The sequence below is a fragment of the Pistacia vera genome, unplaced genomic scaffold, assembly GCF_008641045.1.
Source record: "Pistacia vera cultivar Batoury unplaced genomic scaffold, PisVer_v2 Contig435, whole genome shotgun sequence".
Classification (NCBI taxonomy): Eukaryota; Viridiplantae; Streptophyta; class Magnoliopsida; order Sapindales; family Anacardiaceae; genus Pistacia; species Pistacia vera.
The window spans coordinates 507,701-528,791 of NW_022196263.1; the positions used below are offsets into that span (position 1 = coordinate 507,701).

At 35.5% G+C, this 21,091-nt stretch overlaps 2 protein-coding genes across 3 annotated transcripts; both read right to left on the bottom strand.

Moving 5' to 3' along the window:
- Positions 1-5,257: 5,257 nt before the first annotated feature.
- Positions 5,258-10,495, bottom strand: LOC116143937 (lysophospholipid acyltransferase LPEAT1-like). 2 transcript variants are annotated; one of them, XM_031429379.1, is made up of 10 exons: positions 9,816-10,495; positions 9,565-9,684; positions 9,413-9,450; positions 8,962-9,026; positions 8,392-8,460; positions 7,872-8,005; positions 7,057-7,197; positions 6,315-6,378; positions 5,884-5,930; positions 5,258-5,768 (listed from the first exon to the last, which is right to left on the bottom strand). In XM_031429379.1, exons 1-9 carry the CDS (start codon positions 10,299-10,301, stop codon positions 5,911-5,913), a joined length of 1,137 nt encoding a protein of 378 aa, XP_031285239.1. In that variant the 5' UTR covers positions 10,302-10,495; the 3' UTR covers positions 5,258-5,768; positions 5,884-5,910. The 2 variants fall into 2 exon arrangements, with proteins under 2 accessions (XP_031285239.1, XP_031285238.1); XM_031429378.1 differs by lacking the exons at positions 5,258-5,768; positions 5,884-5,930 and having other exon boundaries at positions 6,038-6,378.
- Positions 10,496-11,154: 659 nt separating this feature from the next.
- Positions 11,155-14,442, bottom strand: LOC116143938 (peroxisomal membrane protein 11A-like). Its single transcript, XM_031429381.1, has 2 exons — positions 13,435-14,442; positions 11,155-11,427 (listed from the first exon to the last, which is right to left on the bottom strand). The coding sequence occupies exon 1, from the start codon at positions 14,222-14,224 to the stop codon at positions 13,445-13,447; it is 780 nt and encodes a 259-aa protein (XP_031285241.1). The 5' UTR covers positions 14,225-14,442; the 3' UTR covers positions 11,155-11,427; positions 13,435-13,444.
- Positions 14,443-21,091: the final 6,649 nt, after the last annotated feature.

A 21,091-nucleotide genomic window follows, 5' to 3' on the forward strand; every position in this document is an offset into this window, starting at 1 on the left:
TTCACTAAAACCTGCCAAATTTACCTATTTTTCATGAAGAAAGTGAAGAGGAACATGTGTTGCCTATTTTGCATGATAATTATAATACAAGTGGAGATATAAATATTGACATTGATCTTGGAAATAATATTAATGGTTGAGAGAAAATGATATAGATTCTTAATTTTGATTATGTAATACCATAATTTAAAGCCAATAATACCACAAAATTCTTTAATTAATCTTTGGAATGATATTAATTTTTAGAAAAATTTTATTATTTTATTAATATTTTTGAAAAAGATGTATCCTACGATATAATACGCGATTCGGAAAATTAGGTTTTCAATACACGATACGATACACGTTTTGACAACCATGACCATGACAATAACATGTTGGAAGTACTTAATGGCCATTTTGATAGAATATTTGCAAAGTGTCGCATGGATAAACAATGCTTTAGATACTTATGTTACATTTTGGCGCAGCAAGGGAATTTGCGAGACTCTAAGACAATGACTATTGAAGAACATGTAATGATATTTTTTACAACCGTTGGAAAAAACGGGACATACAATACTATTATGAAGGATTTTCAACATTCGAGTGAGACAATCTCTAGATATGTGGGTAAAGTTTGCAACGTGATATGTGGGTTGCAGACAAAGTTTATCAAGGCACCGTACTTCATTGAAGTTCCAGAGGAAATATCAACCAACCAAAAATATTATTGTATTACAGTAAAACCTCTCTATAATCATAATGGTGGGAATAACTAATTTTATTACTATAAGGAGGTTATAACTTAATAGAGGTGTTGTTACAAAAATTTCTTATTTCATAATTCATGTTTTGGTAGTACAATATTAGGATTTCAATTCATGTTTTAATAGTACTCAGGTTTCAATTTAGCGCTTCAATTGCCTATTTTTGAAACGGATAGAAGATCATGTCTTAGAACCAACAAAGATAAGTGTCCTTGATAGAATTGTAAATGCAGTTATTGCATGGTCAATTGATGTAAAGCCACAAACAATTGCCAATTATTTTAAGCATTGCAAAATTAGGACTCCCGGTGTCGATGAATTGCAAGTTACAAATGAAGTGGATAAGGAGAATAAAAGAGTTATTGTATAATTGAGTGACCAGATTCCACAACGTCACTACACTAATCGAATGGATATTAATGTCTTTCTCAATCATCCAAATGAGCAACAAGTTATGTATGCTTTAATTGAAGAAGAAATTATTGCTATAATTTGACAATAAGAGAAATGAAATAATCATGAGGATGATAGTACGGAAATACAAAATTTTTTGTGTCAAGACGCTCTAAGTATGCTTGAGAAGCTAGAAATATTTTGGAGTAATGTACCCGCAAGTTAAAAGATGTGGTAACAACTCTAAAACATAAATCATTGTCCCAAACAATTTTAAATAAATATTTTATTTCATCTTAAACCCTTAATGTAACATAACATATTTTTTTTTGCAATATATAGATAATTATTACTATGTGGAGACAATTTTCCTTAGGACGGGAATTATAATAATTATAACTTATTACAATGTGGAGTTTATTCTTATTTATAACTATTCCGAATTGGGAATAAATTTTTTTATGATTATGTAGAGTTTATTTCTATATAGAGTATCATTATAAAGAGGTTTTACTATATTATTATTATTATTATTATTATTATTATTATTATTATTATTTGTAGATACTTCAGTTCGTTGTGTTATTTATGTTGACAATCGGTTGATATTATTGAATGTTATCTTTTGTTCACAGGACATAGAGGTGATTGATGGCACACATGTCGATGCTGGGGTTCTAACTGAGTTGGCCGGTGTATTCCAGAATTGTAAAGGAATGTTGTTGCAGAATGTCATGATTGTATGTGACTTCAGGATGATGTTTACTTATGTCGTCACTGGCTGGGAAGAATCCGCCCACGACTTAAAGGTTTTAAATTTGGTTCTTGATGATCCTAATTCTGGATTAATCCCACAGCCTCCACTAGGTACAACTAGCTTCTTTACGTATTATAGTGTATTTGCTCCCGTTTTTTTGGATTGACATATCAAATAACATGTGTGGTTCGATTACAGGTAAATACTATTTGGTTGATGCGGGTTATGCAAATAGAGGGGGGTTCCTTGCCCCTCATAGACGAGATCCTTACCATCTACATGATCGCCATCATAATCGAAATGATCCAGAGGGGTTGTTATGTACTTCATAATTTTATTAGAAGGTACAATATGCAGGATGAAATCTCGAACAGTCTACTGAGGAAGTATATTTGCACGACCAAAATGAGGCAGCAAATGAAGGAAATGGGGAGAGATCGAGTCAACCGCAGCAACGTATTATTGACGACATGGCGCATGTGCGGGATAACATAACGGCTGAAATGTGGGAAGAACATATGACCGATGTCATAGTTATTAATGAAGTATAGCTGTATAAATGATTCTAAGGGTTGACAATCAGCAGCTTCATCAGAGATGTATTAATGTGGTGTTTTTAAATGATGTATTAGTACTTGAAACTAATAGTTCTAAAGTTGTCTTTAAGTTAGTGATTACAAAATTAACAATTAAATATTTAATAATATTAAAACGTTAATTGATAAGTTTTTAGGCTATAGTAATAAATTAATATTAACAAAAAGCAATAAAGAGTTCTATCAATAAATCCTTTATAAAAAAAATATACCAAATAATTTTTTTACAATTTATTTAACTCTAATATACTATCCTGAATATTTTAGCAAACACCAAATCATATTTTCGTAATAATAACCCAACTAAATATTCTATCAAACACATTTTTTTTTTTTTAAATCCTATTCTCGAAATAATAACCCAATTCAACTTTACAATAATATTTCAAAAATAATACTCAAAATAACTAAACAAACGTACCCTTCGAAGATGTTTTTTTTTATTAATGGTTTTGTAGGTTGTGAAAATGCAAGAGTACTTTTTTGGTAAAACACAATTGGGAATGGAAGATGGTATGCATGATGGTTTTTGTTGTTAGATTTTTTTGAATGATTGAAAAGTATTAACTATTATTCATAGTTAATTTTCCAATCATCTAGGTATTAGATTTTATGGATGTTGGGTGCCTATTTATTAGGCATATATGCAAACTTTTTGTATATGAAGGTTCATCATCAATGAAATGTTCTGTGAAAAATTAGTGTATCATTGTTTATAATTTATATTATTAAAATAACAACTCTCACAGTTTTTATATATGCTATAACATTGATAGCATTTTCAAAATGTTATGGAAAATAATTTTGTAACATTTACAAAATGCAATGAATATCTATTTATTACACTTTTTAAAACTTTGGTAGCACTTTTTACATGTTATTTAGAATTCTTCCATAGCATTTCAACAATGTTAAGAAAAACCAATTTGTAACAATCTTAAAATGTTATAAATTTGTTATCTATAACATTTTGAGAGTGTTACAAAAAAACTAAACTATAATAGATTAAGAATGTTACAGAAAACTTATTTATAGCATTTATGTAGTATTACTTAAAACCATTCGTAACTACGAATAAATGTTACAATATATTTAACAACAATATTTTATTGCAGTTACTAAAATGAATAGTAAAATACAGAAAGTATTACTAATGTTTACTTTTTAGTAACATGAGCTGTCATAGCATCCTTATACATGTTACTATTTACTTATGGTAATATTTTTTGCATGTTACTGTAGTCCATTTTCCTTGTAGTGCATACTAGATTGTGTTTCCGACTACTTTTGTCCTTGTAATTTTTTATTAAAAGCAATTAGGTTAACTCACATTATTTTATGACTACTTTTGTCTTTTAAACAAAACCTTGACATTTTTTGACTTTAAATTAGTGAAGATGGCTATATAGAGGAATTTCTCAAAAAATAATTACTTAAGTTTTAAAAGATTTTAATTTATATTTTAATTAACTCATGTAAAGTCAAGATTTGTTCAATCGTTATATTCTAGTTCCCCTAGCTTTCAAGTCATGTGATAATTTACTTAGTATAAGAGCCATGAATAAAAATAAAATCTAAATTTTATGTGAAGGGACTATTTGACTTAAATATTATTTCTATCTACATGTAGTTCTTTAATATTTGGCTATCTATAGCACATATAGTTATTTATTTATTTATTTTTGGTAATCGGGGTATTCAGACCAGTTTGCATGCATCTCAACAAATCCCTAAAATCTATTGAACACCCTACAAGCCCAAAGGATCAAGTAAGCCACAATATTATTGTGGTAAGTAACCCTAAGGTTTGAACTCAGAAACTCAAGGAAATGAACAAACCTCATTAACTGCCGCCCCTTGGGGTTATAAGCACATGTAGTTCTTTACTACATTTTGGAAAGCTCGTAATAAATTGAAATTTGAGAGCGTGGCTGTCTCAATCTCATCCGTAAACCATCACATGTTGCAATGCNTCCCTAAGCTTGATTACAGAGATTTGTTTACATAAATGCCAACATGAGAAGGCTGCCATCACTTATATTCTTTTGGTTTTGCAAGTTTTCGGATTGATGGTTGCCTTGGTTTGGCCTCTGCTGTTAGAAACTACTAAGATGGCAAGCAACTGATCAAAGAAGAATCTCGATGGATCAATGGCGTTGCCATCTTTGAAATGTACATTGTGCTCATAACTCGAGTGTTATTTTTCATGTCATTTATTAATGTTCTTGGCAAATAGCTGTCTGTAGAAATTCTGCATCATTTGTGCTACTAGAGATTGTTCATCAATTTGTAAATACTGTCAAATTTGACGCTTGTTATCTAGGCGTGACTTATGAGAACATGCGGATTATATTGGGGTCCGGCCCAGTTCACAGGGTTCAAAGGCTTTTCTCTAGGTTCATATTCAAGAGCTGTTGCAGAAAGAAAAAAAAAATTGCGCGCAGTGAGGGTTCCAGATTTAGAACTCTTTTAAATCAGTTTGAACATTAGGACTCGAAATAAAACTGATCGAAAGGTTAATTTTTTCTTAATAAATTATCTAATGTAAGTTTTAATAATTAGATTCAAGCACTCTCAAATCTCAATAATTAGAAATTAGAATTATATGCGTATCTAAAAATTAATGAAGAAATTTGATGTAAGTTGTTCAAATCTATTAATTTAATAGTTGCGATTGATCAATGAATCTGCATCACTATGTAAAGTAATGAAAGCGATTGTATAACAATTTAATTTTATACCATATTAAAAAACAAATATGTTATTCCATTTTTGGACCTTCAAAAAACACGGAGATGATGAATGTTGCTTTTGTGTAGGTCCAGGGTAGTACAAAATTTGATAGATCAATTGAACGAACAGCACTGCAGAGCATTTGAACCCTAATATTTCTTTTAAAGCTCAGAACCTTGAGTCATGGCAGTAATTAAGAGGTCATAATTTAGAAATTCATGCAAAATTGCAAATGCCGAACCCGCCAGTACTAATTTACAGGAACAAACACTTGCTCAAAAATCCAATGGATATGACCCCACCATAAGAAATGTGATGAGTCGCTCCTGAGTCCCTTGTCAAGGAGCGCATCTCAGCCAATACAAAGGCAGCCTCTGTTTCTAAGCATTAAACTCAACATTGAAGACCAAGTAGCACCAATCACAATACCTAAAAGCCATCTCATAAACGAACATATCAACTTCCTGGATGTCTATTAACTGCTAAATGTGGAAACATCAGAGGCAGCCCTTCTTTGAAAACGCTAGTTTAGCTCCACCACTGTACTTCAACATTGAGGTAATATGTTGTCAACTGATGACAATTAAAACAATTGTTCTGCACAGATTTTCTAAATCACTTTTAATCTTTTTTTTCATAAATAATAGAATCATACAATGAATTTACAGACGGCCAATCCGAATTAGCATGGGGAAAACAAACCTGCAGGAACACGAAAGAAATGATTCAGATTTACAGGTGCATACTTCTGTCTAAAAGTGTGTCAGGGCATCAAATAGTTAACTTATTAAGCATTAACGTTGGACATATAACCAAATCTCAGAAGTTGAATTCAACCACCACAACTAAAACTGTATTCAATGACCACATTTTCCATACAAGAAATTACAAGACAATAATGGCACACCAGTTTCTCTTTGAGTAAGAAGGGGAGACACAACCACTGCCTGTTTTAGCTGTGCACTCATGAGAAAATGCCAATAGAAACTAAGAAACTCTCAACTGAGACTAGATAACATTTGGGAGCGAGGCCAAGAAATTATCAATCGTCTTTCTGATGCAAAACACTAGGCAGGCTATTATTACCATTGAGAGCAGCATGATATATTCGCTTTTCAGCAAGCCCAATATCTGACATTATCAAATTACCCTGCAAGAAAAGCAGAAACAGAAACAAATTCATGTCGATACAAATGCCAATTCAAGCTGTGGTGGTGCTAATAACAATAAAGACCACCGTTTCAAAAAAAAAGTCAACACCACAGTACAGACCACATCACCACAATACAAGCAACTCTAGAGGAGTTCCAGCGCTTCAGAATACAAAACCCAATGGCAAGCAAAACTTAAGAAAGATATACTCTGACATCTCTTTAGTTATAATCTTTCTATCACAGTTGTTATGGCTTTACCTTCTATAATTGTCCTGTCAAGCTCAAATCCAGTTCCTCTTTCTAATACATTGCGGATTTTTACAAAAATGTTAATGATCTGCTTGTGCATTTTACAAGAATATTAATGATCTTCTCTTATTTAAGTAAATTTTATCCAATGGATACTAATTCCCTATACCATATCTGAGGTCCTAACTCCCAACAATAATGTTATAGCATCAAGGTTAAGTTTTACAAAGCATCAAGGTTATTAGCATTGATACATTAGCCTTCCAAGAGTAGTCATGGTGAAGCCCTCTAAGTTTCATGAGTCTTCTAAGATAAGTTTCTAGTTGAAAGTCAGCTTTTATGCAGGCTGTGAAGAAAAAATGGTTGAAATCATGGTACCTCAATTTTTCAAACTTCTAATGGTTAAAATTGAAGGAAACGCATACCTCGCCAGCCATCAACCTTCGAACATTTTCAGCATAGAGTTTTGGATCATCCTTCTCTTGCTGTGACGGGTAGTAGACAGGTAACCTGGTCACCTCTATATGATTTACAAATTGGCAGAGAAGAAAAAGGACATGGCGTGCCTACAAATAGAAATACATATTTGCATTAACAAAAACAAATTTTAAATATGATGAAAAAGTATATCACCACCTGATATTTATTAATACACAGGATATAGTACAAGGAGATTATGATTATCATAGACAAGGATTATAAGCAATTAGACAAATATACGCTCTAGAGGGAATTTTTTACTCAATGCCTTTGTCAACAAGGAGAAGAAGAGTTAGTTAAGCAACCCAAAGTAGACCTACTTTTTTTTACATCTTGTAATGATCAGATCCAACAAGTTGCCTTTTTTAACTGAACATCTCAATGCAAGACAAACCATAAGACCTTTTTCTGTATGCACCCTGGTATTTAAAGGTACGTACCAAACTCTAAACTGCAAGCATTGGGTCTCCCTTGGCTGTAATAAACTTATGAAACTCAAGAGAAATTCACAATCATTTTTTAAACTAAGAATTCCACTGTCAGCATCCAAACAACTAGAAATATAAGATTCATCCAATGCCAAGCCACCATTTAATGACCAAAACCGGAGAATCTGTAGACTATGGTTTAGTAGAGAGTTACAGAAAACATATGGCACTATATATTGTATCCACTATTAGGAAATCAGGGAACAAATCAGCTTTCATTATATGAGATTGTGGTAACCCATAAATGTACAAGTTGCACGAAAAAAACATACCCCAGATATTGAATCCCAGGCAAGACTGAATCTCTGGTAAGGATACCTGAGAATCACAGGAAGCACAGGAACTCTTGCTAAAAATGCACCAGTCTTGAATGGAAGTAGAAAGTCACCATTTGTAGTTGTACCTTCTGCAATGAAATTGATGATAAAATCAATAACTGATAGGAAACTAGGCAAATACATGTAAGTCAAGTGCAAATGCTCTTAAATTTTATCAATTTGGTCATGGGTACAAAAACAGTAGATTTAAGTTGAGCTATACCATCAGTGTTACGATGACTAGTGTCATGGTTGAATGTTTAGATATAGGAAACATACTCAGTTCCACAGAAAAAATCCTTACGCTTATTCATTTATTTATCATTTGGATTTTCTCCGAGATTTCAACAGAGTGCTATGGCAAATAGGAAAGCAGAGAATATCAAATAATACCAAAGCAATTTATGTAATATGCAGCATAAACTTAAGAGAAATAACAGAGAAAAACGTATGAACAAGATCCTATAACCCTGACCCGGAAATAGCATCATCATTGGAGCAGACTTATCCCGATGAGCTTCTTGAACTCTTTCAGTCACAACACCTGCCAGCAAAAGAGAGCGATTCAGCAATTGGACTTCAAATGCAAGTAGAACTTAAGTCATATGATGACTTTGTTTCTTCCCTACAGCTGGGGAGCCAATCACCTTCTTAATAGCCTAGGCAACAAGATCCTAGCCTGATGAGTCAAATAACACAGACATACTGGCAGAAGCGCCATATGTTATACAGATGAATTGGGCACCCTTAACTTGTGGTTATATTGCAAGGGTGCTGCATATATAACATGACAAACATCTAACTTTTGTACTGTTTTTAATTTATTTCTATTCAGGATGTATCATAAAACTCAAGGAGCTTCTTGCTACAGTACGGTACTATTTAAAAGTGCTGACATGGCATCATAGTATGATATGAGCTACTTATGCTTCCAAAACCTTCCCAACACAAAATTGGTTAAAACACAAAAATACATGCATTTTGATAATAAAAAAATTCAAAATAAATTGCAAAAAACACATAAACGTCAATGATTTATATCTACCTGAAACACCCTTGAAATCAGATGATTTAGACTCCCGCTGAACATAGACACAACCGAGGCACTTGCTGTCAATAAGAAGTCATAAGAATTGAAACTCTTACCCAATGCACACTATTCCTTAAACAAAAAAACACAACATAAAAGTGCAACAAGCCATGAAGGTAAAGCAGCACAATGCAAGAAAACTACCAACAGATGATTTTTTCTTAAATTGAAAATTTTTAAGAAAAGATGGGTAGTCCTTAAGAACACCCCATCTCACTTCCCAAAAAAATACAAAAATATGCATTTCCAATCAATTGGAATAAGCAAAAAAATAAGATACTTTCTGTAACAAATAGATTTGATGTGAAAAAATCTGAGGAGAAACAAGAGCTAAACTTTATTAAATATTTTGTTGTATTGACAAACCAGAGCTAAATTTGAAGGATGTAGTATGAAGTGAACTAACCTGATGAGACCAACTAGAGGAAGTTTTGCGACTGATCTCTTCATCAACAAAATCCAGAATCAAATTTGACAAAATAAAAAGAGAAACAAGTCAGTAACAACACCAAAAGGTGACCTAAAGCTAATAAAAGCCAGCATAAGTAATTAACAAACCTTGGCAACAAAACTCGGAAAAGAAGAAGACATGTGATACAAAATATCCAAATATGATACATGATTAGATATAATAGCACCAGGTCTTTCAGGTTCTTCAACTTGATTATTGACCTCACTCTGTCAAAAATTAATGAAACAGAGAGAAGAAAAATTAAATGCCACTACACTCTCTAACTAGCTAATGTAAAGTGAAGTAATAAATTATTTGCATTAGCATAAGCATAAGCATAAATACATATGGATAGTACCTGAGTAGATGATGACTTATCTTGAGCATCAGCAATCTTATAAGTCTCTTTAATCCAACAAAACCCAAGCACAAAAAGCATTACTCTAGACAAGAATCTACCACTCCACACAATAACGCTCCTTCTCCACCCGCCCAAGTGAGCGTAATCCTCTTGCTCCTCGTCCCGATTTGGTACCGAGAAAAGCGTACAAATCCGACAAATTAAATAATACAATACCAATACGCTCATCGCCAATATCACTCGTATTGGAACTAGCGTGACCAGAGCGATACCAAGTAGAACCTTCTCCGACAATGGGAGTTCGCCACGTCCCATGGTGCCGAACACGTCGCTGCGCACAAAAGCTGCGAATTTCTTCTCCAATTCTTCGAGGCTCTCAGTGGACTCGGGCTTAAGAAGAGGCCTGTCGTCTTTGGTTGGGCCATCAGCGGGGGCTGTCGAGTTAGCTGGCTTCGAATTCAGGTCTTTCATCTCAGACTCCATTATTTAGGATTTATTTAAAATAATTGGGAAATTATTAGGTCTAGAGTTTTATTGTTGGATAGACATTACTGTTATTTCCAAGTTTGAGCAAGGAATAAGAAAGCTTGTATTGTAGATCCAAGAAAAGGATCATCATCTCTTTCTGTCCACCTCTCCTGAAGGTTGCGGGTAAGTGTGTGTGTGAAAAACCCCATAAAATACGCCACTTGGTGAGCTCAGATTTCAACTTGGTGCGTTCATCATCAGATATTACTGAGATTACAAAACAGCCGTTGGATGGAACATCCCACGATTGTGGGACCAACTAAATTATTTAGTCTTTTATCTTTTTCTCCAAGCTACCCCAATCCTAATCCAAATCCAAATCCAAATCCGATCCCTTCTTTTCATTGGACTCGTTGGGCTTGGACCGCTTTGTCAAACCGAAATACCCATATTACAACTGCCTCGCTAATTTTTACCATTTAATCAGTTAAATTTTATCCCTCTTTGAACGGTCATCACAATCCCATTTTTTGTCAATCTTAAAATTAAGAATTGCGGCTAATTTAGTTCTTCCCTTAAATTGATGAGAGGACCATGCCTGCCCCCTTTTTTTTTTTTTTTTTGGTTTCAATTCAAAGAATTTCTTTGGTTTAAGAAAGTAGTCTACAACAGATTTTCGGGCCCAATTAAACCCCACCTCGCTATCTTATTTCCTAAACTTTTTGTTTCGTTTCATGGACATATAACCAACTTATATAGTTGATTACGATCAAGACACCTAAATAACATCAACATTGTCACTGTCTGGTTAGAGGCATTTACTCCAAACCCATGCATGCATGACAAAACTGAAAGTTACAACTTACAACCGCCAGTACTTTTATCATTAAATGGCCTAAGTGATACTGGATGAGAGAAGACCAAATCAAGTCAGCAGTCATCGGACCAGAAAGAAGTAAATCAACTTCGAGAGAGATAGAAAAGAAGAGAATACCATCTATATATTTCTGTCCATTACATTAGTGAAGGAAATTACCAAATAGAAAGCAATTCAAATAAAACATTCATTGAAGACAAAGCGTATTTGCCTTAGAGAAGGGGACAAAACACATTCCCAAATCCACCCACGTTCACAGGAGCTCTGTATTGCACAGGATCAGGAGAACAATAATCGCATTAGTTAATGCAAGAAGAAGTTAATTTCTTATTTTAGTCAAAGCAGGCTGATTCTCACAGAAAAATCTGAAGAACCCAAATGTGTAGGAAAATACAAATTTAGACACACCAATATCCAAGACTAATGAAGAAAAAAATGAACATGGTAGCTATAATTTAATTTCGACCTAACCAGCAGAAGAGAGGAAAGAGTTTTCCGTCTGGACTAATATGGTAAAAACGTCAAGACACAGATTCTATAAATTCTTCATTATTTTATTAATCTTGTTTTTCCGATTTCTGTTGAATAAAAGTCAGGAATTTATATTCCCAAAGATGCATCTTAAATTGTAACTTGTACCATTATCAGCCAATTGTAATAAAAAATCAGTGTGATGCATTGGAGCCCAGAAGAAGAAAAAACATAAATTGGCAGACAGCCAGATAGCACTTGCAGCAAGTGGAGAGAATCAAACACAATATTATATGCAGCAATAGTACTCGAGCCCACATTAAAGTATCTTGGTGTAATAGCACAACACTCTCCAAGGAGGAGCCAACTGCCTCTAGCTTAATAAGCCTTAACATCAACTGTTGTGAGTTTGAGTGGTAACGAAGATTACTAGGATACCGACATGACATTGCATCAAAATGAATAAAAAATCTGAGAGAGGTGTGCTAACGCAAGCATTTATATCTCTAAGAATATTTGACTCCAACAATTGCTCTGCAACTAAATCTTTGATATTACAAACCCACAATTGTTTAAAACTTGTAATGTGAAAATAAAGCCAGTATGAAGAACCAAAAACAAGCAGCAGAGAAAACTCTGGCATATTGTCTTTTTGTTTTAGTGTAGGACCTCTCAAATTGCTTGCAGTCATATCTTTTCTGTCATCAATAGGTTATGAATTTAACTAATCATCAGCAGAATGAGCACAAACCTAAAGGAAGGATCTGGGAAAAAGGTGAACCCAAAAAACTTCAATGAATTCACTTTGTGTATCCCACAGTGATGGTTAAAAAGTTTTCTCGCTATACCAATTCAGCTAACCATCATCACTGCATCATTAAATTTTGTTTCACCATCATAAAACCTAAACTAAAGCCAAACCACCAATGATAAGAACACACAAAAATCATGCTTTAATGGCCACCAAAATCGGCAAGAAATCCAAGTCTTTCGAGAACTAATAACTGCAAATAAAATTCCTGCACAACCACTAATAGTGGCTACAATAACCTTCCTTTCACAATTCCATTAATCCCTCAACCAAATCTTGAATAATAGGGCAGTGTGTTAATCAACTTCTCCTCTCTTAACTTCCCCATTCACTCCTCTTCTTCTTTGTACCATTTCCACTTGAGATTGCCACTTTTATACTTGATTTCACATGTGCCTATCTTCCTCTGTCCTCTTCAAATCCCTATTTGTAAGGCTAATACTACCAAAGCACCCAATAAACTTGGCCCAAGCATTAACTTTTCCAAAGTTTTGCAAGTGCTTGGGATTGACCAAACCCGAATAAGCCAACCAAATAAACTGTTCAACAAAATAATACAAACCCTAACCAACACATGCGATAATAGAGAGGAAAAGTACTTGTTTTGAATCAAAATAAGTTACTCAACAGGAAAGATTTTGTTAAATGCAAATGCAAAATGTTACCAAGCTCCATCAGTTTTCCTTTAAATATAATTTGAAACAAAAGGTTATTGAACTGTTCTTGTGAAGTATATTGAACAAAGTTAAAGATGGATCCCATCCCACCGCAACTATAGTTTTATTCCTGAGAAATGAAGTGGTATAAAGAACCCAAAAAATTTCACGGGTTCACATCAACATTTCATGATTCTAGTACAAGAATACTTTTCACGCTTGGTCACTGTCACAAAGGCAGCTATAAGCACATAACTGCATTATGAAATCATCTTTTATAAAATTCATAATTCAGTAAACGAAACAAATTCCCAAATTTTGAAACAACCGTACCTTGTGAAACTCAGCAAGATACCCAATTCTTATGAGAACTAATAATCGCCGATAAAAGACCGGCAGAGGCCACAAAAAGCGGAGCCGAAAGTGTTCCCTTGCCATCACGAAGATCAGCTAAAGCCATCAACCCATCAGCCAAATCTTGAACAACTGAAAGTTTCTTCATCAACTTCTTCTCTCTCAATTTCTTCATCCTCTGCTCTTCTTCTCTAAATCGATTTCCTCTCGCAATCGCAATCTCAATAGTCGATGCCAAACACCCTTCGTCTTCCATAATCTTCTTCAAATCCTTAAATTTTATGCTAATACTACCTATATAACCAATAAATTCCGCCCAAGCGCTGATCTTTTGTAAATTACGCGAGTGTTTAGCATCGATCAATCCCGATTTAGCTAACCAAACAAACTGTTCAACAAAATAATACAAACCTTCGCCTCCATACGCAATAATAGAGAGAACAAGATCTTCTCTGGAATCTATGCCAGAATTTCGCAAAGCGTTTACATCTTGAATGAATTTACCGAGTCGAAAGGCTTTACGACTCAGTCCCACGCTGGACTCGAAGCTCTTGAGTCGTCCTGTTACAGTAAGAGTTTCAGGCAGCACTGAAGAGGCTAAAATGATCTTGGTTGCATATCTGGAGATTTTGAGAAGCTTGTCCACACCATCGCGTTTTGCCAGGTACGCTTCTAGATGGTTCAAGAAGTCTCTGTTATTAGATATCGGTTGAATTGGGTTTTGGGAGGTTTGTGAGGGCGCCGGAGCTGTTAAATCTTTGGATTCCATGGAATTGCAGAGCGAAAGAATGTGATATTCGTGGGAGAAGATGGTCAAGGTCAGTATAAACTTCAATTATTATAAATGAAACGAAGCGTTTTGTAATAGGAGTTTGAGTTTTTAACAGTTCCGTCACGACAGCTCTAAATTTGGATAGAAACGTGGTGACATTTTTTGCCTTTAGAGATAATCTCTGATGGTCATTGTTATGCGTGCCACTTTCAATCGTGACGTGCTGCGAGACTAAGATTGGAGAACGGTGAGGATAGATCTGTGGACGAATTGTTCTTTTTTTTAATAAATCATCACTACTTAGATCAATTTGTGTATAGAAGGGAATTTTTTTTAACGTTCTGGAAAAAGGATTAAACCTTTGTCTCTCCTGCTCTGCAGACGGCTAGCTTTTGTAGAGAAACCTCTTTACACAGAAAATAACTTAGGGTGTATTTGGTTCAGTATTTTGGATAGGATTTTAAGGATAGGATTGGATAGTTAGATAGGGTTATGATTACGAGAATAAAATTTACAAAATATGTGTTTGGTTGTGTATTTTGATTGAATATTTGATTAATATATTTTTTTATAAATGATTTATTAATATAATATTTTATTGAATTTTATTAAAATAATGTATTATTATATATATAACTTATCAAGTTACATTTTAATAATACTAAATATTTTATTGGTAATTTTGTCACCCGTAGATATTAAGAAACAAAAACTCATATTAATTTCAAGTACTAATCTAACTGTGTAAAAACATCATATTAATACATATATAACAAAAGTACTAATTATCAACCATTACAATCATTCTTACATGTATACTACATTATCAACTACGACATGGTCTACTATACTATCTACAGTGCATTCGTTATGTTATCTCATACAGTCATCATATTGTCTATAATACCTTGTTACGGTAGACTCAGTCCTTCTCCATTTCGCTCATATTCTATCCCGTTTTGACGATCAAAATATACTTGTTCATTACCCATACTATTATTCGTTTGTTCGAAAATACGGTCATTCATATTGTACATTCTAATAAAATTATGAAGTACACAATATACCATAATAACCTTCTCTTGTTCGTCTAAAAAAAACAGGTAAAGCAGCATGAAAGAAGAAAAACAGAACGCGTGAAAAAGGAAGGCCGCAAAAAAACAATCAAATGTGTCATAAGCTGTCAAAAGAGAACGCGTGAAAAAGGGGAAGGTTGCAAAAAAAAAAAAAAAAAAATTCAAACGGTCAAGCTGTCAGAAAAGTGTTGGAATAAATTTTTGAAGATCCTATTGTCTAAATATTGAACCAAACACTATTCTCAAAATCTGTCTCAAAATATGGATGAAAATATTCATCCAAACGCAGCCTTAAACATTATGTATATGTATATATATAGAGAGATCATATTTGTTGTTTGTGCTGCATATTGCTCTAAGCTGACAATTAGTTGGAGTGGAGTTATATGTTATGCCTCAAAAGTCACGTCTATGTCAACTCATTTAATATTTTATTGTACCAGCTGCCAAGCCCATATCTCCAAAGATATTCACACCAACTCTATCTCATTTCAAGAAATGAATGGACGAGAGCCTTCCATATGTCAAGACAACTTGTAAAACACTCATTACATTAAGTGCAAAAGTGTATAAATGGGCACTCCTCTTCCCGAAGAAGGAGGCTGTGCTAGATTTGAGCTTCATTCCATTCTCTCTCTGTAAACACTGTATTTATTCATCTTTGTATGCCTTACGAGCAAAATCATAGAAATAGTCAGAGATCAATAAAATAACAGTAGATGTAAGAGTCGCTTGTTGAGCATCCGAACCACTATAAAAACCCCCTCTTGCCAATCTTTTATTTATATTTTTTGCAAAATAAATAATCTCAGCTCCATATTCAAATCTCATGGATCCATCACGTGTGATTCCTGAGTCAGCTCAGCATTTCCCAGTGCGAGTCGTTGGCGTCCAAAATCAAGCGTCAACAGTTTGGTGGCCCAGGCAGGTTCGATTCTCAAACCTGCATCCAAGTTCCTTGATGGCGTGCTCAGATCTCAAACCTGCGTCAGAATTCTCCAACCGCGTGGCCAGATCGTAGATCGCACCGATCAGAGTCCTCCGATCGCGTGGCCAGATCGCAGATCGCACGCCCATGCCATCTTGATCCTCGGCTTCAGATCGCTGATCTTTAACTTCAAATCGCGTGTTCAGATCGCTAATCTCTTGTGTTCTTAGGTAGAGCTCATTATGATCTCTCAGGTAGAGCTCGTTATGTGCTCAGGTCAAGCCCAAGTCGTACTCGTTCAGGTCGAGCCCAGGTCGTGCTCGTTATGTGCTCAGGTCATGCTCGTTATGCGTTTAGATCGAGCTCATGTCGTGCTCGTTATGCGTTCAGGTCGAGCACAGGTCGTGCTCGTTATGCGTTTAGGTAGAGCCCAGGTCGTGCTCGTTCAGGTCGAGCACAGGTCATGCTTGTTATGCGTTTAGGTCGAGCTCAAGTAGTGCTGGTTCAAGTCGAGCACAGGTTGTGCTCGTTATGTGCTTAGATCGAGTCCAGGTCGTACTTGTTCAAGTCGAGCATAGATCGTGCTCGTTATGTGCTCAAGTCGAGCCAAGGTTGTGCTCGTTATGTGCTCAAGTCGAGCCAAGGTTGTGCTCGTTATGTGCTCAGGTCGTACTCGTTCAAGTCAAGCTCCTAACAGATTTCAGGTCATTTTCTTAACAAATTTCAGGTCGTTTTCCTAACAGATCGCGATCAGCTCCTAGCTCTCAACACTCGATCGCGCTAGGAATAGTTCGAGCTCTTCAGTTCGAGATTGTAGCCAGTCAGATCAAAGACTTTAGTTTCTGAAGTGCGATTACGCACTTCAAAAACTAGGGGGCTTCTGTTATGCCTCAAAAGTCACGCCTATGTCAGATCATTTAATGTTTTCTTGTGCTAGCTGCCAAGCCCATATCTCCAAAGATATTCACACCAACTCTATCTCATTTCAAGAAATGAATGGACGAGAGCCTTCCATGTGTCAAGGCAACTTGCAAAACACTCATTACATTGAGTGCAAAGGTGTATAAATGGGCACTCCTCTTCCCGAAGAAGAAGGCTAGGCTGAGATTTGAGCTTCATTTCATTCTCTCTCTGTAAACACTGTATTTCTTCATCTTTGTATGCCTTACGGACAAAATCATAGAAATAGTCAGAGATCAATAAAATAACAGTGGATGTAGGAGTCGCTTGTTGAGCATCCGAACCACTATAAAAACCCCCTCTTGCCAATCTTTTATTTATATTTTCTGCACAATATATAATCTTAGCTCCATATTCAAATCTCATGGATCCATCACATGTGATTCCTGAGTCAGCTCAGCGTTTCCCACGTGCGAGTCGTTGGCGTCCAAAATCAAGCGTCAACACAATGTATTTTGGGGAAGAAGTAAGTTCTATACAAATTATTGACTTATTGTAGAACTTTGTGGTTAACTTTGAGATGCTGCAGCTCATGATCTCAAGACGGTAAGAGAGGAAAAGTGTGAAATGGCAAGCACGAGAGGAGAAAAAGTAATGATTTTGAACTGTGTTATTCATTTAATGATCATAATAATATATAGGCAGATTTAGAGATGGGGCGTTTGCCCCGGCCTCGCGGGGATCCGTCCCGACCAGGCCCAAATGGGCCGAGGAATCCCCAAAAAAAACGGGGATAGGGCCGGGGATGGTCCTTAGTTATGTCCCTGCATCCGAGGATGGGCCGGGAGAGGGGATAGTGCAATCCCCGGCCCGCCCCGCCCCGAACCGCCCCATCCCCATGGAGCCCCGGCTGCCTCGCTTTTTTGAGAATTTTTTTTTTTTTTTTTGTTTCCTTTACAAAATTGTATATAAAGTTAAAGTTTAAATCATAATTTGAAGTAATGTATCTACATTTATGATATATACTTTTATAATATTTTCTAATGTTTGTATTAACTGTAATCTCTGATGGTCATTGTTATGCGTGCCACTTTCAATCGTGACGTGCTGCGAGACTAAGATTGGAGAACGGTGAGGATAGAAATGTGGACGAATTGTTCTTTTTTTTAATAAATCATCACTACTTAGATCAATTTGTGTATAGAAGGGAATTTTTTTTAACGTTCTGGAAAAAGGATTAAACCTTTGTCTCTCCTGCTCTGCAGACGGCTAGCTTTTGTAGAGAAACCTCTTTACACAGAAAATAACTTAGGGTGTATTTGGTTCAGTATTTTGGATAGGATTTTAAGGATAGGATTGGATAGTTAGATAGGGTTATGATTACGAGAATAAAATTTACAAAATATGTGTTTGGTTGTGTATTTTGATTGAATATTTGATTAATATATTTTTTTATAAATGATTTATTAATATAATATTTTATTGAATTTTATTAAAATAATGTATTATTATATATATAACTTATCAAGTTACATTTTAATAATACTAAATATTTTATTGGTAATTTTGTCACCCGTAGATATTAAGAAACAAAAACTCATATTAATTTCAAGTACTAATCTAACTGTGTAAAAACATCATATTAATACATATATAACAAAAGTACTAATTATCAACCATTACAATCATTCTTACATGTATACTACATTATCAATTACGACATGGTCTACTGTACTATCTACAGTGCATTCGTTATGTTATCTCATACAGTCATCATATTGTCTATAATACCTTGTTACGGTAGACTCAGTCCTTCTCCATTTCGCTCATATTCTATCCCGTTTTGACGATCAAAATATACTTGTTCATTACCCATACTATTATTCGTTTGTTCGAAAATACGGTCATTCATATTGTACATTCTAATAAAATTATGAAGTACACAATATACCATAATAACCTTCTCTTGTTCGTCTAAAAAAAACAGGTAAAGCAGCATGAAAGAAGAAAAACAGAACGCGTGAAAAAGGAAGGCCGCAAAAAAACAATCAAATGTGTCATAAGCTGTCAAAAGAGAACGCGTGAAAAAGGGGAAGGTTGCAAAAAAAAAAAAAAAAAAATTCAAACGGTCAAGCTGTCAGAAAAGTGTTGGAATAAATTTTTGAAGATCCTATTGTCTAAATATTGAACCAAACACTATTCTCAAAATCTGTCTCAAAATATGGATGAAAATATTCATCCAAACGCAGCCTTAAACATTATGTATATGTATATATATAGAGAGATCATATTTGTTGTTTGTGCTGCATATTGCTCTAAGCTGACAATTAGTTGGAGTGGAGTTATATGTTATGCCTCAAAAGTCACGTCTATGTCAACTCATTTAATATTTTATTGTACCAGCTGCCAAGCCCATATCTCCAAAGATATTCACACCAACTCTATCTCATTTCAAGAAATGAATGGACGAGAGCCTTCCATATGTCAAGACAACTTGTAAAACACTCATTACATTAAGTGCAAAAGTGTATAAATGGGCACTCCTCTTCCCGAAGAAGGAGGCTGTGCTAGATTTGAGCTTCATTCCATTCTCTCTCTGTAAACACTGTATTTATTCATCTTTGTATGCCTTACGAGCAAAATCATAGAAATAGTCAGAGATCAATAAAATAACAGTAGATGTAAGAGTCGCTTGTTGAGCATCCGAACCACTATAAAAACCCCCTCTTGCCAATCTTTTATTTATATTTTTTGCAAAATAAATAATCTCAGCTCCATATTCAAATCTCATGGATCCATCACGTGTGATTCCTGAGTCAGCTCAGCATTTCCCAGTGCGAGTCGTTGGCGTCCAAAATCAAGCGTCAACAGTTTGGTGGCCCAGGCAGGTTCGATTCTCAAACCTGCATCCAAGTTCCTTGATGGCGTGCTCAGATCTCAAACCTGCGTCAGAATTCTCCAACCGCGTGGCCAGATCGTAGATCGCACCGATCAGAGTCCTCCGATCGCGTGGCCAGATCGCAGATCGCACGCCCATGCCATCTTGATCCTCGGCTTCAGATCGCTGATCTTTAACTTCAAATCGCGTGTTCAGATCGCTAATCTCTTGTGTTCTTAGGTAGAGCTCATTATGATCTCTCAGGTAGAGCTCGTTATGTGCTCAGGTCAAGCCCAAGTCGTACTCGTTCAGGTCGAGCCCAGGTCGTGCTCGTTATGTGCTCAGGTCATGCTCGTTATGCGTTTAGATCGAGCTCATGTCGTGCTCGTTATGCGTTCAGGTCGAGCACAGGTCGTGCTCGTTATGCGTTTAGGTAGAGCCCAGGTCGTGCTCGTTCAGGTCGAGCACAGGTCATGCTTGTTATGCGTTTAGGTCGAGCTCAAGTAGTGCTGGTTCAAGTCGAGCACAGGTTGTGCTCGTTATGTGCTTAGATCGAGTCCAGGTCGTACTTGTTCAAGTCGAGCATAGATCGTGCTCGTTATGTGCTCAAGTCGAGCCAAGGTTGTGCTCGTTATGTGCTCAAGTCGAGCCAAGGTTGTGCTCGTTATGTGCTCAGGTCGTACTCGTTCAAGTCAAGCTCCTAACAGATTTCAGGTCATTTTCTTAACAAATTTCAGGTCGTTTTCCTAACAGATCGCGATCAGCTCCTAGCTCTCAACACTCGATCGCGCTAGGAATAGTTCGAGCTCTTCAGTTCGAGATTGTAGCCAGTCAGATCAAAGACTTTAGTTTCTGAAGTGCGATTACGCACTTCAAAAACTAGGGGGCTTCTGTTATGCCTCAAAAGTCACGCCTATGTCAGATCATTTAATGTTTTCTTGTGCTAGCTGCCAAGCCCATATCTCCAAAGATATTCACACCAACTCTATCTCATTTCAAGAAATGAATGGACGAGAGCCTTCCATGTGTCAAGGCAACTTGCAAAACACTCATTACATTGAGTGCAAAGGTGTATAAATGGG

What these genes read in the sequence shown, in the direction of transcription:
- LOC116143937 (XM_031429378.1), bottom strand. Translation starts at nt 10,301, where the DNA reads ATGGAGTCTGAGATGAAAGACCTGAATTCGAAGCCAGCTAACTCGACA. An exon ending in TTCCGAGTTTTGTTGCCAAG is followed by an intron (nt 9,451 to 9,564) that starts GTTTGTTAATTA and finishes TTGTTGATGAAG; the next exon opens with AGATCAGTCGCAAAACTTCC. An exon ending in AATGATGATGCTATTTCCGG is followed by an intron (nt 8,006 to 8,391) that starts GTCAGGGTTATA and finishes ATTTCATTGCAG; the next exon opens with AAGGTACAACTACAAATGGT.
- LOC116143938 (XM_031429381.1), bottom strand. Translation starts at nt 14,224, where the DNA reads ATGGAATCCAAAGATTTAACAGCTCCGGCGCCCTCACAAACCTCCCAA.